This window comes from Mauremys mutica, chromosome 12, assembly GCF_020497125.1.
Source record: "Mauremys mutica isolate MM-2020 ecotype Southern chromosome 12, ASM2049712v1, whole genome shotgun sequence".
In the NCBI taxonomy this organism is placed as follows: domain Eukaryota; kingdom Metazoa; phylum Chordata; order Testudines; family Geoemydidae; genus Mauremys; species Mauremys mutica.
The window spans coordinates 82,674,596-82,694,208 of NC_059083.1; the positions used below are offsets into that span (position 1 = coordinate 82,674,596).

Consider the following 19,613-nt stretch of genomic DNA (forward strand, 5'->3'; position numbering starts at 1 on the left):
GGGGCTGAAATTTTGTTTCATACAATTCCTTATCCTCCCCGCCCACACACACACCCCTGAAGGCCATACTCACCATGGCTGGGGCTGAAGAGCACAGGTGCTTTGAAGTTGAAGTGTTAATAAACGTCTTGTTTAAAATAGGGTAACCAGCAGGGCTGGCTCCAGGCACAAGCTGAGCAAGCTGGTGGTTGGGGCGGCAGATTCTAGGGGGCGGTGTTCCGCCCAATCCTAGGGCGGCACTGACGCTTTTTTTTTTTTTTGCTGCTCTGGCCGCCCTGTAGGGGGCAACGGAGGGGAGCGCCCTGCAGCAAATTTGGCAGGGTAGCCCGTGTCCTTCCCTCCCCACCGACCGGAGCAGCTCGGAGCCCTCCCGGCAGGCGGCGCGGAGGTCGGGGCCGCGGGGTGAGCGCCCCCCTGAAGCCCTGGCTGCTCCCCCCTCGCTCTCTCCCCTTCCCCCCATTAGACCGGGCGCGCACTCTGCAGCTCAGGGAGTCCCCTGGCTCTGGCCGCCCTGTAGGGTTTTTTGTTTTGTTCTCCCCTGCTTTGCCGGCCGTGCCGTTCCCCCACCCCCGCTTTGGCACTCCAGCCACGCCGCAGGTTGTTTTTTTCACCTGCTTTGCTGCTCCAGCCGTGCAGTTTTTTTTGTTTTTCCCCCACCCTGCTTCGCCGCTCTGGCTGTGCTGCAGGGTTTTTTTTCTTCCCTGCTTTGCCATTCCAGCTGCGCCGTTTTTTTGTTCCCCCCACCCTGCTTTGCCGCTCTGGCCCCGCTGTGGTTTTCTTTTTCTTTTTTTTTCTTCACCTGCTTTGCCGCTCCAGCGCCCTGTTCCCCCCACTTTACCGCTCCAGCCCCACCGTGGTTTTATGTTGTTGTTTTGGGTTTTTTTCCCCCTGCTTTGCTGCTCCAGCTGTGCTGCAGTTTCCCCCCCTCCCCCTTTGCCGTTCCAGTCGCGCTGTTTTTTTGTCCCCCCACCCTGCTTTGCCGCTGTGGTTTTGTTTTTGTTTTTTCCCCTGCTTTGCCACTCCGGCGATCCCCCCCCCCCTTTATTTTTTTTTTGCTTGGGGCGGCCCTGGTAACCAGATAGCAAATGTGAAAAATCGGGACAGGGGGTGGGGGGTAATAGGAGCCTATATAAGAAAAAGACCCCAAAATCGGGACTGTCCCTATAAAATCGGGGCATCTGGTCACCCTATGTTTAAAATATTAGGGGAGCAAGCAAAGAGAGTTCTGAAACTTAACTTTTCTTTTCTGTTGTAACTATACATATGGTACCTCTGTGTGACTGCTGCCTTTGTGGCCTTGAGGGGTACCCTCTCCACATTTGTGGAATGCTTGACCATGATAAGGAGAGAAAAGAAGAGGACATAGGAGGATATGTTCAGTGAGATTCTGCAAGCCAGAGCAGCATCAGACCATGAACAGAAAGCCTGGAGCGTGAATATTTCAGATTGTATGGAAATGGAAAGAGCAGACAGGAGAAGGGCCCAGGAGTTGGAGAGGGAGATGCACTAGGACATAATGGGGCTTCTCCAGCACTAAACACAAATGCTGCAGATTCTTGTTGATCCACAGGTTATCCTCCCTTTATAGTCAATGGAGTACTCCATTTCAACACCTCCCTTCCCTGCTCCCCACATTCCACATGGCATCCAAACCACTCCATGCCAGGGGACAGTAAGGAGAATCACTGCTTTACGTACTGCAGCCGTGTCTCTCTCAGCTCAGTGTATGTGTAACTGAAATGGACGGGAACAGTCTTTCTCCTTGTTAAGTCCTGTTCTGTTCATTTCAGAAATGTTTCTTGTATTTAATTACACATTTTGCACTGGTTTTAGTATTCAATACTGTGGATTGCCACGGGCTCGCAGGGGCGAAAGAAAATGCAGGCCTGTTATTTACCAGTCTGCACGTGGCAACAGACAATATTGGTAAGGGATGCAAGGAGAGTGTGGGTCACGATGCAAACTGCAGACACACACACACACACACACACACTAAACTTAATAAATTTAAAAGTTTTATTGGGGATAATTACAAGGGGTAAGGGAGCAGCGTATGATTAGCTAATAGAGTTAATGAAACTTAAAACACACAATGACTAAAATATCTACTAACAATATTTATAAACAAAGATGCAGCATTTAGTAATAACTGATACTTACAAATACAAACCAACTCATAACGACCGGCAAACGTAGAAGCTCTGTTTGAAACACGTGAGCTGAGAGAGAGGCTTCGAGGTGATCAGGCTCGGTTACGGGCATACACAGGATACACGGGTATACACAGGATTCGTTTTTCTTTCTCCTCTCCCTGCCTGCACATAGCAGGCAGGCCATAAAGTACCCACTATGACATCATAGAAGTGTCATAGGGGACGGGGCCCAAAACCTGTTTGTGTTTGTTTCTGATTGGCACAAGCGAAGTTAACACCATGTAGGGGAGCAGGTGCCTTAAAGTCTGGCTTTGCCCCCAAAAGGTGAGGAAATGCATATTGTCTTAGAATGCGTTCAACACTGAATGACAAAAGAAGAGGCCAGGGCAATACCGGTATGGGCAAGTTCTATAGGATGCAGACAGGAACTCATCTCAACAAATACAAATCTATTTGTTGATAAATAAACTTTATTACTTCATAATACATACTGCAGAATGCCTATTGCTACTGAAAGTGCCCACTATTGTTATTGCACAGCGTATTAGAACTTATAAGATCAATGACAAACATACAGATGTGATGGTGTGTACTGACACTATGCTAAGGCTATGGGAGATGGGGAGCAGTAGTGAGGGGCCCCACCCCTCGGCAGCTGCAGAGCATGCTCTAACTGGAGGGACACAATTCCTAGTAGCTGCCAAAACTTCAGGGCCACGTATACCAGAGTCCACCACACCACATGTTTGCAGTTGACTGTTAAAGTGATCTTTCAAGGCCTTCCTCAGCCTTATAGGTCCATATTGAGCTCTTTAATAGCTCTTATGTCTGACTGATCAAATGCAGCAGACAGATGGTTTGTCTCTGCCTGGCAGCAACTTTTCCCTGTTTGTTTCACAGATACTACACAGGACACAACATGCAGCTATAACCATTGAAATATTTTTCTCACTGAGATCCAGTCGTGTGAGTGAAGGAATGCTGGCATTGTTTAATCTACCAAAAGTACATTCAAATGTCATTTTGCACCTGCTGAACTGTAGCTGAATCTTTCCTTGGAGCTGTCAAGGTGGCTGGTGTATGGCTTCATGAGCCAGGGGAGCAAGGGGATGGACTAGGTCCCCCAGGATCACTACTGACATTTCAGCATTGCCAATGGTAATCCGATGGTCAGGAAAGAAAGTCCCTTTTTGTAGCTTTCTGAACAGTCCTGTTTTTTAAAAGATGTGAGCACCAGGTACCTTCCCTGACCAGCCAACACTGATATTGGTGAAGCATCCATGATAATCCACCAATATTTGTGTAACCGCAGAAAAGTAGCCCTTTCTGTCAAACTCTGTGGGGCAAGGTGGTGCCAGAAAACACATTTATGGCATCTTATCACTCCACCAGAATTTGGGAATCCCATTGCTGCAAATTCATCCACTATTCCCTGCACAGTTCCGAGAGTCACAGTCCTGTGTAGCAGGAGATGATCAATAGCCCTGAACACTTGCATGGCAGCAGCCCGCGCAGCGGATTTTCCAACTCCAAAATGATTTCTCAGTCACCGGTAGCAATCTGGAGTTGCAAGTTTTCACAGTGCAATCACACTCGCTTCTCCACTGTCAATGTAGCTCTCATTCTAGTGTCCCTGTGCTGGAAGTCTGGGGCAAGCTTGGCACACAGATCCAGGAACGTGGCCTTGCATATCTGAATGTCCTACATGTACTGCTCATCGTCCCAAGCCTGCATTACAATGAGATTCCCTCCAGTCAGTGCTTGTTTGTTGGTCCCAGAAGCAACATTCCACTGTCTGGAGCTCCTCTGTGAACAATACCAATAACCTTGAATTGGTTCTTGCTGGATCCCACAGCAATCTGTCCTCCAAGAATTCATGATGTTTCCTGCTGAATTGGTTCTTCTCATGGCTCTGCAAACACCAGAGGATCATGAGTCCTATGAACTTGCAACTCTTATGACAATAGTTCAGAGCTGGGCAGGCTCCATGCTTCTGTCAGAGATGGCAGACAAGTGGGGAGGGATTTTTAGAAAAGGGGCAAAAATTATAGGATACAGGTGACATTATGGGATGGAGACCATTGCATGCTGGGAAATTGATCCTTTGCTCCCAGTCACCCCTGCATGACTTGTTTCTGCCCCACCCTAGATTGCCAAAGCTTCCCAAAAGCCAGTGCGCTGAGTGGTGGCATGTTGTACACTAGGATACGATACCTATTGATGGTGCACCACACACTGCATTGACACAAGCACTGCTGGTGAGTATGTGCAATGCTGATGCAAGCAGCCAAGCACACATGTGCTCAAGCAATATACTAACTATGGTGGTTTTATGCTGACGTGACTTGTGTCAACCAAAGTTTTTAATGTATACATGGCCTGACAGTTGTGGGTGAGGAGGTGTAGGCTGTGGGGGACTGAGCAGTGTGGGCAGGGAGTGAACTTTGAGGAAGTAATGAGCTGCATGCATGGGATGATAAAGGGACAAGTGAGCTATGCAGCAGGGGGAGGGCAGGGGAAGGGGAACTGTGGAGAGAGCATGCTGTGAGAGTGGAGGGGGTGTGAGCTATGGGGGAAGCAGCAATGTGTAGGGATGCAGGGGCGGCTCTAGCCATTTCGCCGCCTCAAGCACGGCAGCACGCCACGGGGGGCGCTCTGCCGGTCGCCGGTCCCGCGGCTCTGGTGGACCTCCTGCAGACGTGCCTGTGGAGGGACCTCCCGCAGACGTGCCTGTGGAGGGTCCGCTGGTCCCGCGGCTCTGGTGGACTTCCCGCAGGCTTGCCTGCAGATGCTCCACCGAAGCCGTGGGACTAGCGGACCCTCCGCAGGGAGGCATGCCTGCGGGAGGTCCACCAGAGCCGCCTGCCGCCCTCCCGGCGACCGGCAGAGCGCCCCAAGCACGCGCTTGGCATGCTGGGGCCTGGAGCCGCCCCTGTAGGGATGCCAGGGGAGAGCTGTATAAAGGAGGGGATGGGTGAGGAGGGAAGGGATGAGCTGTATAGAAAAGGGGGAGGGAGTAGTGTGTGGGTACAAGGGGTGAGCTGTGTAGCAGAGAAGAAGGTTTAGCAGGGGGAGCTGTGTAGAGGAGGGGCAGGGTGCAGGAAGTTGTGTAAGAGGGTAGAGGGGAGGGGCAGGGGGAGAGGAGCTGTGGGGGCATGGGAGGGGTAGAGGTGTAGGAGGAGGGGAGCTGTGTGAGTGGAGGGGCTGGAGGTGCAGGTGGGAGGGCTGGGGGGTGCAGGAGGAGGAGAACTGTGTAGGGGGTGCAGGACAAGGGGAGCTGCATGAGGGGAGGGTGCAGGAGGAGGGGTGCTGTGTGAGGGGAGGGGCAGGAGGTGCAGGAGGGGGCTGAGTGAGGGGAGGGGCTGGGGTACAGGAGGAGGAGAGGGGCTGGGGGGTGCAGGAGGAGGAGGGGAGCTGTGTGGGGGAGGGGCAGGGGGTGCAGAAGGCGGAGGGGATCTGTGTGGGGGAGGGGCTGGGGGGCTGCAGGAGGGGGGGAGCTGTGTGGGGGAGGGGCGGGGGGTGCAGGAGGAGGGGAGCTGTGTGGGGGAGGGGCAGGGGGTGGGGGGTGCAGGAGGCGGAGGGGAGCTGTGTGGGGGAGGGGCTGGGGGGGAGCAGGAGGAGGGGAGCTGTGTGGGGGAGGGGCAGGGGGTGCAGGAGGCGGAGGGGAGCTGTGTGGGGGAGGGGCGGGGGGTGCAGGAGGAGGGGAGCTGTGTGGGGGAGGGGCAGGGGGTGCAGGAGGCGGAGGGGAGCTGTGTGGGGGAGGGGCGGGGGCTGCAGGAGGAGGGGAGCTGTGTGGGGGAGGGGCAGGGGGTGCAGGAGGCGGAGGGGAGCTGTGTGGGGGAGGGGCGGGGGGTGCAGGAGGAGGGGAGGGACAAGAGCAGCGGGGCGCGCGGAGCCCTGTAGGGACGAAGAGCTGAGGGGGGAGGGGCTTAGCGCATGCGTACTGGGCTGTGAATGCTGGTGACAGCTCGGGCAGGGCGGTGAGGGCGGGGCCACGGAGCCGGGGGTTGGCGCCAAGACTCGCGGGGCTCCCAGCGCGGGTGCGGTCCGTGCGTAGGCTCCGCCCATCGCGGCTCGGTCTGGTCGAGGGGGCGCGGCACTGGCGCGGAGGGAAGATGGCGGCGGCCGCCGGCGGGGGGGGCTTCGCGGTCTCGGTGCTGGCCCCGAATGGGCGGCGGGTCACGGTGCGGGTGGGCCCCGGCACCACCCTGCTCCAGGTTGGTCCTGGCCGCGGCGGGAGGGCCCGGGGGAGACCCCTGAGAGCGGCCCGTGGAAGGAAACCCGCTGGGAGCGACGCCTCACTCCGCCGCCCTGCCCCCGCTGCGGGCAGCCCCGGGCCTCTCGCTTGCGGCGCGGCGCGGCGCGGCGAGCTCCTGGGCCCGCCTGTGGCTGTAGGGGCCCAGCGAGCTGGAGTGACAGGCGGCTCTGTAGCGCCCAGCCCCGCTAACGTCCCTTCTGTTCTCTGCAGATTCTAGAGGAAGTTTGTGAGATGCAGAACTTCAGCGCCAACGAGTACGATTTGAAGTGAGTCTTGGCTGCTTTGGACACCTCGTCTTATCGCCTGGGCAGGCCTCAGACCGCCTGCGTACTCCCACTGAACGTTGTGGATGGGAGACCTGAGTGTCATTGCTGTGCAGTGTGATTGAAGTGGTCCCCCTCCGAAGACAGGGGATAGAGTTCTCTTTATTCCGTTCATTATACAAGTGATATCATCAACAGTGAGCTAGCTGGTGATGTGCCAGTCAGTTGCTATGCTAACAGGGGAGAGGTGGCAGCTCCACAGGGAAAGCCTAGAGCCTTCTCTGCAGGCCCCAGGCCTGAATCACACATCAGAAGGTGCATGGCTATCAGTGGCTGAGCTTTGAGATTGGGAGGGAGGAGGCCCTGGAACAGCAGGCAAAATTGCCTTGGGTGCTTTCATGTTTTGTTAGTTTATCCAAGCTTGTGTTATGGGAGCACATACACAATGTGTTTCAGGCTCTGCCGTGCTGTAAAGATGCTTAGAGGGCTGATGTACTGCTTTGTTCAAAAACTTCAAAATGGATGTTTATATTTTGAACCCCTAGACCTCCATCTCCAGATCTCCATAAAGGTGGTAATTCCACCATTCCTATTACTTTCTATGCCATGTGTTGCCTGGCCTGTTCACTTGTATTCTATTGTTAGGCCTGAATGAAAATATAGCAGGCAAAACACTACCTCCTTATAGTCTTGGGAGAAGAGATGAGAACCTTGAGTCCTCGCAAAGTCTATGATGGGGTATGCAACCTATGGCATGCATGCTGATTTTCAGTGGCACTCACACTGCCCGGGTCCTGGCCACCGGTCTGGGGGGCTCTGCATTTTAGTGAAGCGTCTTAAACATTTTAAAAACCTTATTTACTTTACATACAACAATAGTTTACTTATATATTATAGACTTATAGAAAGAGACCTTCTTAAAATGTATTACTGGCACGCGAAACCTTAAATTAGAGTGAATAAATGAAGACTCGGCACACCACTTCTCAAAGGTTGTCGACCCCTGGTCTATGACCTCCACAGCCAGTCTGAACACTTTCAGTATGCTGAATTGTTTTTGGTGGGTTTGCTTACTAAAATTACAGTTTTGCACCATAGACTCCAGCCCATGGCACTTCATCAACATGTGGAGAAGTGCAGAGTTCTTTTCCTGCTCCAGACAGTGTATTGCTAGAAATCTCTATAGAGATCTGAGGGGCAGCATGTGGTTTTACCTGATCTCCTTCTTGGGCTTGTTTCTTTTGCAGGTTTCAGAGGTCTGTGCTAGATCTTTCTCTGCAGTGGAGATTTGCCAAATTGCCCAACAATGCCAAGCTGGAGGTGGTGCCAATCTCTCGTAACAGAGCGGGAACTGAAAACAGAGTATGTCAATTTTACAACATCACCTAAGTTTATTTAGTTTGCAGCCATACTGGGTTTGATTTTGTCAGATCAAATGAGCATGAGAGACAAGGTGGCTGAGGTAATATTTTATTGAACATAAGAATGGCCATACTGAGTCAGGCTAAAGGTTCATCCAGCCTAGTATCCTGTCTCCTGCAGTGACCAATGCCAGGTGCTTCAGAGAGAATGAATAGAACAGGGAATCATCAAGTGATCCATCTCCTGTCGCCCATTTCCAGCCCCTGGCAAACAGTGGCTAGGGACATTTCAGAGCATGGTTTTGCATCCCTGCCCATCCTGGCAAATGTCCATTGGTGGACATACCCTTCATGAATGTATCTAGTTCTTTTTTGAACCCCATTGCATTGTGTAAGCTCAAAAGCTTGTCTCTCTCACCAACAGAATTTGGTCCCATAAAAGATATTGCCTCACCCACTTTGTCTCTCTAATATCCTGGGACCAACATGGCTACAACAACACTACATACAACTAATGAGCATGGTCAAGTTTGGCCTCTGCTTGGATTGGAAACCACCCAAAGAATGCTTAGGTGCTGCAGGAGGTAGTGTTGAGTGTCAACTACTGAATCACCCCCATTTACAATCAGTGTTAAATCAGTGTCCCAGTCTTATGGTAGGACATGCTGTTGGAGGGGGGAAAATTTTTTAGGTGAGATATAAAACTAAGGTTCTGATCACCTATAAGCATTAAAGATTCCAGATCATTTTGTCCAGGAATTGAGGCCATTTTCCTGACCTAATTTTTGTTTCAGGAATTATATTCTGCCTCCCTAAATTCCGCCTGCAATCTCAAATTGTTACAGATTCTCTTTCGCTTTTTATTCTGCGTTGTTTTACTGTGCACTCAGACAACTTCTGAGTTTTATCTCAAAGGTGGCTGTATTCAGCAGTGGGTTCAATAGCCCCTGTTTATATAATTTGTAGGGCTGTCAAGCAGTTACAAAAATTAATCGTAATTAATCGTGTGATTACAAAAATGCGCTGTTAAACAGTAATAGAATACTTAAATATTTTTGGCTGTTTTCCACTTTTTCAAATATATTGATTTCAATTTCAACACAATACAAAGTGTACAGTGCTCACTTTATATTTATTTTTAAAATTGTTTTAATTTTTGAAAAATAAATGTCAAACTTTAGAGCCTACAAGTCCACTCAGTCTTACTTCTTGTTCAGTCAGTCTCTCAGACAAACAAGTTTATCTTGCGACGCCTGTTCTCACTTTCGGGTAACATTGTAAACAAGAAGCAGGCAGCATTGTCTCCTGCACATGTAAATATTTATGTGCCAGATATGCTAAACATTCGTATGCCCCTTCATGCTTCGGCCACCATTCCGGAGGACATGCTTCCATGCTGATGACGACGCTCGTTAAAAAAACAATGTTTAATTAAATTTGTGATTGAACTCCTTGGGGGAGAATTGTATGTCTCCTGCTCTGTGTTTTAGGGCTTGGCTACACTTACAAATTTGCAGCGCTGCAGCAGGGTGTGAAAACACACCCTCTCCAGCGCTGCAAATTGCGGCGCTGCAAAACGCCAGTATGGTCAAAGCCCCAGCTTGGTCCGTTATTCCCCACAGGGAGGTGGAGTACGGACAGCGCTGGGAGAGCTCTCTCCCAGCGCTGGCGCTTTGACTACACTTAGCGCTTCAAAGTGCTGCCGCGGCAGCGCTACCGCGGCAGCGCTTTGAAGTGCTAAGTGTAGCCACAACCTTACTTGCATTCTGCCAGATATTTCATGTTATAGCAGTCTTGGATGATAACCCAGCATGTGGTTTGTTTTAAGAACACTTTCACTGCAGATTTGACACAATGCAAAGAAGATGTTAATGTGAGATTCTAAAGATTGCTACAGCACTCCACCCAAGATTTAAGAATCTGAAGTGCCTTCCAAAATCTGAGAGGGACAAGGTGTGGAGCATGCTTTCAGAAGTCTTAAAAGAGAAACATTCCAATGCAGAAACTACAGAACTCAAACCATCAAAAAAGACGACAGCCTTCTGCTGGAGGCATCTGACTCAGATGATGAAAATGAACATGCGTTAGTCTGCACTGCTTTGGATGGTTATTGAGCAGAACCCTTCATCAGCATGAATGCATGTCTTCTGGAATGGTGGTTGAAGCATGAAGGGATATATGAATCTTTAGCGCATCAGACAGGTAAATAGCTTGCAGTGCCAGCTACAACAGTGCTGTGTGGATGCCTGTTCTTACTTTCAGGTGACATTGTAAACAAGCGGGCAGCATTATCTCCTGCACATGTAAACAAACTTGTTTGTCTGAGCAATTGGCTGAATAAGAAGTAGGACTGAGTGGACTTTGTTTTATTTTTGAATGCAGTTTTTTTCTGCATAATTCTACATTTGTAAGTTCAACTTTCATAATAAAGAGATTGCACTACAGTAATTGTATTAAGTGAATTGAAAAATACTATTTTAATGTTTACAGTGCAGATATTTATAACACTGTATACTTTATATTCTGCGTTGAAATTGAAATCAATATATTTGAAAATGTAGAAAAACATCCAACATTTTAAATAAATTTCAATTGGTATGGTTTAACTGTGATTAAAACTACGATTAACTCAAAGCAATTAAGTGATTAAAAGAATTAATCACAATTAATCGTGTGAGTTAACTACGATTAAGCGACAGCCCTAATTTTTAAAATGCTGGAATAACTCCCATGGCCACTTTTATTCTCTTTGTTTATATTAAAGATTTGTAAAGTATTGCTGTAGCAGCTAAATGCTTAATTGCAGTAAATTATTTAAAACAATCAATAGTGATTTATGGGAATTATCCTGTATTTTATTATTAGAAATGGATAGTGTGTGATCTTGCTTAAGTGGAGTCTGGAAATATTAAATTGTCACTGTGATCACTATGAATATTTTGTCTAACACAGAGGTTCTCAAACTTTGTGACAGAACACATGATGCTGGTTTCTTTTTATTTTCACCTGCCAAATTGTGTTGGAAGACTACTATCCCTAATGTTATATTTTTGCATAGGTATTTGCAGAAGTTGCAGTAACGTTATATGATTCAAACAGAAAGGCAGGTGAGGCCTGGTAATGGAAGGCAGAGATCCATGAGCGATTGTCTTTATAGGCTTGTGGTCCATATTGTGAAAAAGTTTGTGAGCCTTTGCTCTAGCCGTCTGTGTTGGACTTGGGGATGTTATCATACATCCATACTTCTCCTCTGCATAACCCCCCCACCCCCATTTTATGCATTGCTTCAGTGACTTTACTTTTCACTTTGTGGAAGAAGGAAGTTTGTGGTCGTCTGGCCTCATATGACTTACCATTTAATAGATCCAGGTGGGCACCATATGCTGTAATTTTTAACTACAAACTGCTGTTTGGGGAGAGGGATGAGGTGTGGTGCAGCTGGAAGGTCTGTGGAGTGAGGACCTCACCTAGAGTATATATCCTGTTCAAGTTGCCTTATCTTAAAGAAAAAGTTGAGGTTGAAATGAAGGGCAAGTAAGTTTTAGGGGCCAAGGGGAAGGGGTTACATGTGAAAGAAGTTGACCACTAGGACTTCCCCTGGAAAAGAAATGAGCTAGAGCAGCGGTTCTCAAACTTTAGTAGCCTGAAGACCCCCATTTTGATTTAAATTTTTTTGGGGACCCCCAAACCCTCCTGTTGCTCACTCCATCCCCCCTTCCTCTATTGCTCACTCTCTCCCACTCTCACTCACTTTCACCAGGCTGGGGTTGGGGGTTGGGTGTGGAAAGGGGTGAGGGGTGTGGGCTCTGGCTGGGCAGCGCTTACCTCGGGTGGCTCCTGAAAGTGACCGGCACATCTCTCCGGCAGTGACTTCTAGGCAGGGGGGCCGCAGGGCTCTCCGCATGCTGCCCCTGCCTGCATGCACCACCCCCGCAGCTCCCATTGGTCGCAGTTCCCAGCCAATAGGAGCTGCAGAGTTGGCGCTCGGGGTGGGGGCAGCTTGAGACCCACTTTCCCCTCTCCCCCCTTCCAGGGGCTGCAGGGATGAGCGGACCGCTTCCGGGAGTGGTGGAGAACCAGGGCAGGCAGGGAGCCTGCCGTAACCCTGCTATGCTGCTGAACTTTTACCACCTAAAATCTCTTGGTTTGGCTTCAGTAACTTCCAGGAGATAGGGGGAAGAGTTGATCAGCGGGGCCCATGGATCCCTTGGAGTACCCTCAGGGACCCACAGGGACAGTGGACCCCAGTTTGAGAAACAGTGGGCTAGAGGAGATTTAAGATATTATTTATTTATATTATAGTACAGTCTAAAGAGATCACGCCTTTTTGGGGCTGGGCATTGTACAGAGAAGTAATTAAAAAAAGACAGTTGCTATTCTAAAGACTCTTGGTTTTTAAGATCTTGAAGTGTGGAATTTAAACTGAGTTGCCATCCCATAACGCAAGAACAACAAGGTATGGAATTTAATGGTATAAAACCAGTACAAGAAAATACATTGTACAATATGTAGTTGGCCAAGAGAACTCCCTGCCAGTGTCAAATACTGCACTTGGGTTTTCAAATCTATGGATAACTTCATGAGCAGAATCGACATTAGTAATTATGTGCTGAAATAGAGGCAATCCAATTTTGTGCTTAATGGTGTGGGCTGATTTCCACAGGCTTGGGGATGAATTCCCACTGTGTGGGCCCCATGGTATAGGTGGCTGGGGCCAATGTGAAGGTTTGTGAACGTGAGGAGATGTGGTTTCCCCTGACACATTTGGCACTGGGGTAGTCGATTCTAGAGACTGGATCCTGGATTTGATAAATCACTGATTTGTTCAGCAAATTGGATGTCTGGGAAGTAGAATGGTAATTGGTCTGGGATTTATCATCAGCATGTTTGTAAGGCCCCTTGACCTCTCTAGAACATATCTGCAGAGTAGTGCCCACCAGATTCCTTTTGTGATGTGGATGGGGAAGGAAGGCACTATTACAAAGAGCTAACCTGGTGATACAACCATCCATCTTTCATGCACATTTGTAAACTTAGCAACTAATTGACATTGTTCTCTGTAGTATTTTATATGCAGCCTGGGATTTTTTAAAAGAGTTTTTAATTGACTGAATATGACTTTCGTGACATTTTTGGCTTTGAACTGTTGCCCAAAAACTGATGTAATTGCCAGTTTGAATTTCTGGGCAGGATTCTCGTAGCATGGTGATGTCAGCTGTCAGCGCACATCTGTAGCTGAGGATAATCTAAGGCTGGTCTCCGGCTAAGAAGAAAATAGGAGACTGTTAGTAATGGGATGAAACTACTTAGCTACCATGTAATGCTCACTGTTTCTTCTGTGCAGAAAGGTTCTTGTTTCTTAGCAGTACTACAAGGGCAGGTAGATAGCAAACACAGTCCACAAAGGAATTTGTTGTAGATTGCTACACTTGGTAGTGTCTCCTTTTTTTTTTTTTAACCCTCTTTTGAAAAGGGAAATATGCTAAAATATTTGGCTTGACTCTCTTGTCTCTGTCTCCCTCAAGCTGCTCAGGCACTATGGTGGAAGGTCCATATAAAAACCTAGATATATAGGAAGAAAGCATTTTTTGGTGTTCTGTGCTCATGACCTTTTGAGGTTGTTCACATTCTCTGAATCCTTGGGTAATTTTGGTTTTTATGGGGCTGGTGAAAACCATGGTTCACTAGAAATCATGGGATACTACCCTATGGGGGATTCTCGGTAACAATGCAGCCAAAAAGATTAATCATCAACAAGCTACCTATGTTAGAAGGCCATTTGCCATCCAAAAAGTGGTGACTACAACCAGAGGCAACCAACCCGTCCTCCTGTCTCAATCTGCTACTTACTGGTAGGGGGGAACTGATTGAGAACAAAAGGGAAGCTTGGAACCAGTGATCATAAGCTACTTTAATTCAGCAGGAGTGAGTTCATAGAATACTGCTATAAAGTTACCAGATTTTTGGGGATAAATCTAGTGAGTAAGGTCCAGTAGGGAGAAGCGTTAAATGTGGAAATAGCTTGGGCTGGTCTGTGATGGAAAACTGTTTTTCCTGTTAGATTTTTCCTTTGGAATTATCAGGAATTTCAAGTTGGCCTCTGCATAGTCATACTTGTTGGAGATGCCTCATAGGTGTGAAAAGCTTTTTATAAAGCAATGCCTGTTGGAGTTGCATGGTCACCCCTCATGCACTGAATGTACTGAACAGAAATTATAAAAGGGCTATGCAGCCACAACTGCCTCTGCTCCTTCCTTTCTATAGCCCTCTGCAGGTGTTAAAGACCTTATTTCTGTGCCCAGAGCAATTTCTTGAGGTTTTGACCCAAACATCCTTAATTTGTAGTGTAGTATAGTTAGCTAGTTGAGAAGCTTTAAGTAGTTGCATGGTACATGTACACCTCTACCCCAATATAATGCGGGTTCACATACACTGTGGTAAAACTCTGACACGCTGCTGGGCTGGGGCCGAGGAGTTGGATAAGGGGCAGAGGGTCTTGGGGGTGGTCAGGGGCTTTCCCCCCCAATGTCTGGGAGGCAGGAGCAGTGGGGGGGCACTTTTGAGGGCCCCACAGTCCCAGAGTGGCCCAGGGGATTAGCGGGGGGCCGGGAGCAGCCCGCTCCACTTCCCTCGCTCTGGCCCCAGCCGTGTCGTTTGCGGGAGGGAGCTTGGGGAAAGGGATCTCCTCCGCACTCACCGGCAGCGGCGGAAGCGGAGCAGCCCGTCCCCAACTCTCTCCACTCCGCCAGCTCCCAGCTGTGACACTCCACTTCCCGCCACAGGTGAGTGCGGGGTCCCCCCCCCAGCGACACAGCTGGGGCCGGGCCAACGAAAGCGGAGTGGGCTGGGGCTGCGTCGCTCCCCTTCCCGCTGCTGGTGAGTGCAGAGGGTGTCCTTTCCCCAACCTCCCCGCACTCACTGGTGGCAGGAAGTGGAGCGCTGCGGCTGGGAGGTGGCAGAGTGGAGCAGGCTGGGGCTGGGTTGCTCTGCTTCCTGCCACTGCTGGTGAGTGCCTGTCGGGGGTGTGGGGTGTGGATAGGGGTCAGAGCAATCAGGGGACAGGGAGCAGGGGGGGTTGGGTAGGGCGTGGAGTCCTGGGGGTGATTAGGGACAGGGGGGCTGGGGGAGGTGGTCAGGGAACAAGGAACGGGGGGCCAAAGCAAGTTTGATGTAATGCGGTCTCACCTATAATGTGGTGAGATTTTTTTTTTGTCTCCTGAGGACTGTGTTATATCGGGGTAGAGGTGTTGTCTTTCTTCTGGACTTAGGGCTTTCTTTCACTTCGGTCATGGCTGGTCAGGCCTTCAAGGACTTGAATTAGAATAATAGAATATCAGGGTTGGAAGGGACCTCAAGAGGGCATCTAGTCCAACCCCCTGCTCAAAGCAGGACCAATCCCCAACTAAATCATCCCAGGCAGGGCTTTATCAAGCCGGGCCTTAAAAACCTCTAAGGAAGGAGATTCCACCCCCTCCCTAGGTAACCTATTCCAGTGCTAGAAGAGTGGATTGAAGTGATGTGTGTTGCACATTCACACATGGGACCATGGAAGTACTCTATTGCTGTTTGTTGTGCCTGAGGGAAGCCCATTCCCCAAACTGATGCTCAGTCTGTGCCGGCACCAGAAGGTTGTGGAGGTTGCCACCTGTATAGAAAGCTCTTGATTTCCAAGACCATTTGAAAATGCAGCCTTGTTTGTTTAGTTGTGAATTGAATAGATATCTGGGAACGCGGTAGTGTGTCTTCTGAGTTAATCTGCATGTTATACTTTGGTGTAGGCGTAGTGGAGATTTGGGTTCTAATTCCCGTTCTGCTACCCACTTGCTGTGAGGCTTTGGGCAAATCACTTAACATCTCCGGGCCTTAGTTTGTCTGTCTGTAAAATGAGGATGGTAATATTGATCTCTCCTTTATAAAGCACTTTGAGAACCTTAGAGAAGAGGCACTAGAGACAAAGTATTGTTTATTATAAATAATTATCCTTCCAGACTTGTGCTTAGAAACTGTCTTCCCTTAAAGCAAACTATAGGAACGCTATATTTGGCTTTGGAAATCTTTCTATGGCCTGGCTCACAGTCATTACCCCAGATCATCCCGCTGAAATCTGCCTCTTGAGGGTCCTCCACAGATAGATGTCAGCCCTCTGTGATTGGGGTTTGGGTGCCTCTGTGGTACTGCCTTCTCCCTGGATCCTGTGCAGTCCAGCGTCTGCACAGTGCAGGGTTAAGTGGTCAGGGGCAGGAGGGACCTCAGAAGTTATTAACAAAAATCATAAGATTTAATGCATCCCAAGGGACCTAGGGGAAGCAATGGCTAGAAGGAATCACTCCCAACGTGATTCCATTAGAACTATACTTGCAGGAACCCAGGGGACTGTTGGGAGCCACCATTGCTGCTGGGAGCAGAGCCTTTGGATGAATAGCTCTAGAATCAGCCAGGTTTTGGGGTAGCTTTTCCAGGAAGCAAACCGTGCCCCTCAGTGGGAAGTTGTAGGGGATTCTTCTCAAGGATTTTCTAGTGGAGTTTTCCTTTGCAAATGATCTCCTCTATAGGAGAGGAGGATTTGGACCATGATGATCAGTCAAGTTTTATTGTGTCTGCCCATGCATGAGTGTGTGGAAATTTAGCTTGTGTGCCCTTGAATAAAAATCTGACAACACCATGCACTGTATCTGTGCAGCCTGGGGACGCTGTACAGGTCATGTCACGTCAGTGTCACATTAAAAAAATGGACCCATCTGAGACTATTCAAATGGAAAGAATCAAAACTAACTGTGTTCTGTTGACTGGGGGACTGAAAGCAGAGTGGTTAGTTTCACTTTGTGGATTTTATTAACTAAAATCATATGGTTGTATTAGGTTTCCAGCAATGCAGGAAAAGGTTTAAATCCCAACAATCCCCAATAAAAGATGTTTACATGGGATTTTAAAAAAGTTAAATATTTCTATTCACGCTACGGTTTCTAAAAATTCGCTTTTAAAACAACCCTTAAGTGTGCCCCAGCCTCCATGCATCTTCAGACTGCTTTCTGCTGCTCTTGTGGGAGCATTGCAAACATCGAGAATTCCATCCTTGTGGCCACCTCTTCATAGAATCACAGTATCGTTCATAACTCATTTCTGCTCATAGGGATAGCTGTTTTAGCCATTCTCTCCCTCCGCGCCTCCCTCCCCCCTCTCCCCCCGTATTACATTTGGGGTGGGAGTTACAAACTGTACATTACTGTCTTGTTTCTGGGGAGAGAACCTGGAACCAAAACAGACTCTGAGATGGTGTCACTGTATTCTCAAGTCACTTCTTTGGAATTCATGTTTTGAAGTTCAGAATGATCCTGATGGCTGCCAGTCAGGAACATAAATAAAACACAGGACTAGAAGTCAGGACTCCAAGATTCTATTCACAGCTCTGCCATTGACTCACTCTATATGATCTTGGGCAAGTCATCTTGCCTCTCCGTTTTTCTCACTAACTGTAAATTAGAAATGATATTGACATGTACCTCCTGGGGCTTGTGAAGCTTAATTCCCTAACGTTTGTAAGATGCCTGATTCAGCCTTGGATATAGGGTGACCAGATGTCTCGATTTTTATAGGGACATTCCCAATTTTTGGGTCTTTTTCTTATATAGGCTCCTATTACCCTTCCACCCCCGTCCCGATTTTTCACACTTGCTGTCTGGTCACCCTGCTTGGATAGGAGGTCCTAGAGATGAAATACATTTTTAAAAAAAAATTTGTGAAGAAATTGAATTTCCTCCCTGTCCTTAATCTAATTCAGTGGATTTTCCTCTCTAGGTTCAGATTGCATTGCAGTTGGACAGTGGTTCCCGGTTACAGGACACCTTTCGCTCTGGCCAGACGCTGTGGGAACTTCTCAGCCATTTTACACAAACCAGGTGAGCAATGAGGGAGGGAGAAGGGAAAGGGCTTGTTTCCAGGGACACTTCCAACAGCCAGCTGAAGAAGGATGGACAGCTACCACTTTTAGACATTGTCAAAAGACACTTGGAGATTTCTAGAAATTAAATGTATTTTTATTGTGCTCCCCACTCTTACATTCTGCTCATGTCTTATTAAATTACATTGATTCATAGTTAGACCAGGATAAAAAAGGGAATGTAACTTCTTGCTTCAGAATATAAAACAACCACTAACTCCTCCCTGAGGCTGGGAATAAACTTCCCTATGGACCTGTTACTGTATGTGTCCATTATGGGGATTTGCATTGAAGTATTTGCTACTGCCAGAGGTGGGGGCTGGACTAGATGGACCACTGGTGTGTCTGCTCTGGCAGTTCCATGTGTTCTGACAATTCGGGTTTTTTCTTGAACAAACTGCTGGTTTCCTCTGAACACTTTGGGGGGAAGCCTGGAGCCCTCAAGTACAGGCTAAAGTGGCATTTTCAAACCATTGACTAGGTCTTGTTTAAAGATTAGGGTTTCATGCCTGCTTCTGCTGTCTTGTTCTAGCTAGAAAGAACTTCATAAATATTTCTAAGGGTTAAAAAGCTTCTGTAGTTTGCTTCCACTTTGCTGCAATCTACATTCAGTGATTCCTTCTGTCTTAGTTGACTCAAGAACAATAGCAGCATTTTTTTAAAATGTCAAACTAATAAACTCTGCTCCAAAGACAATTCTTCTCTTTGATTTTGTTGTTGTTTGTTTGTGGCTTTGGAAGGCTGAGCCTCTTGAAGCTGAGGCAAGTTCTGCAAATTCTGACAGGAGTAGTATGGAGGATTTTAGCTTCCTGTTTTTTAGCAGAATTTACCATTTGCTAATGTGTCTCTTCTGGCCTTGTCTGCCTATTTTATTCTTTCATTTGCTCAGTTCCCATTTTCTGGCTGGTGCTCTGGACTTTTTCTAACTTGATGGGGGAGTTTCTGTTGCATTTGAAGCTCTTGCACCATAATGCAGATGCTATGCTGCAATGTTGTGTAACTGGAAACTGATTTGAGTACTGAAACAATTTAAATACTCATCTAAAAAAGTAAGTGACTCAGTATCATGCCAAACCCTCCAAAGGTTCCCAGAGCTCTGACACTAGGACTTCTAGGAAATAAAAGGCCACTTGGAAGAATCTTACGAGTAATAGCATGCAGATGAATGTCTCAGTGCATGTCAACGGTGTATGATTAACGTTTTTTATGTCATGTGATAACTGATGCATAAGGTCTCTACAGGAATGTGATCTAAAGAGTTGGGGGCCAGGAGGGGAGGAAGCTCCTCTCCTTCCCCCCCATTCCTCAGAGCTGGGTGTTGGAGGAGTTTGTATCCAGGTGTCCTGAATACTTTTGGTCTTACTGCTTTTAAAGTCCCTTTGATAGTGGGACCAATTGAGGAGTTCAAACGTGTGGAAGTTGAGGCAATTCCTGGCATGGACTGAGTTACTGAATTAGTATATTTACTGAAGCTGCAAATGGAGGATAAAGTGTCCCCTATGAGCAGATGTGGTTATGAACTGAGAGTGGTACATTCTGTGGCTCAGGCAGGCTGGCCTTGGGCTGCGGAGACAGTGCTCAATGTAATTTTTCAGAGCAGAACTTTGCATCACATCTGGGAGTGTTAGAGGGCAGCATCAA

The 19,613-nt window shown here is 48.1% G+C and overlaps 1 protein-coding gene across 3 annotated transcripts in view; it reads left to right on the forward strand.

Moving 5' to 3' along the window:
• The first annotated feature begins 4,350 nt into the window (after positions 1-4,350).
• The window catches only part of ASPSCR1 (ASPSCR1 tether for SLC2A4, UBX domain containing), an 83,424-nt gene continuing 68,161 nt past the window's right edge, over positions 4,351-19,613 (forward strand). Inside the window, exons 1-4 of one of the 3 annotated variants that reach the window (XM_044982333.1) lie at positions 4,351-4,411; positions 6,622-6,677; positions 7,922-8,036; positions 17,831-17,931. In XM_044982333.1, coding sequence (XP_044838268.1) covers positions 6,643-6,677; positions 7,922-8,036; positions 17,831-17,931 — 251 coding nt within the window. In that variant the 5' untranslated portion in view covers positions 4,351-4,411; positions 6,622-6,642. Of the gene's footprint in view, positions 4,412-6,142; positions 6,194-6,217; positions 6,371-6,621; positions 6,678-7,921; positions 8,037-17,830; positions 17,932-19,613 lie in introns of those variants that run through there. The other 2 variants (XM_044982332.1, XM_044982331.1) reach the window with 2 other exon arrangements.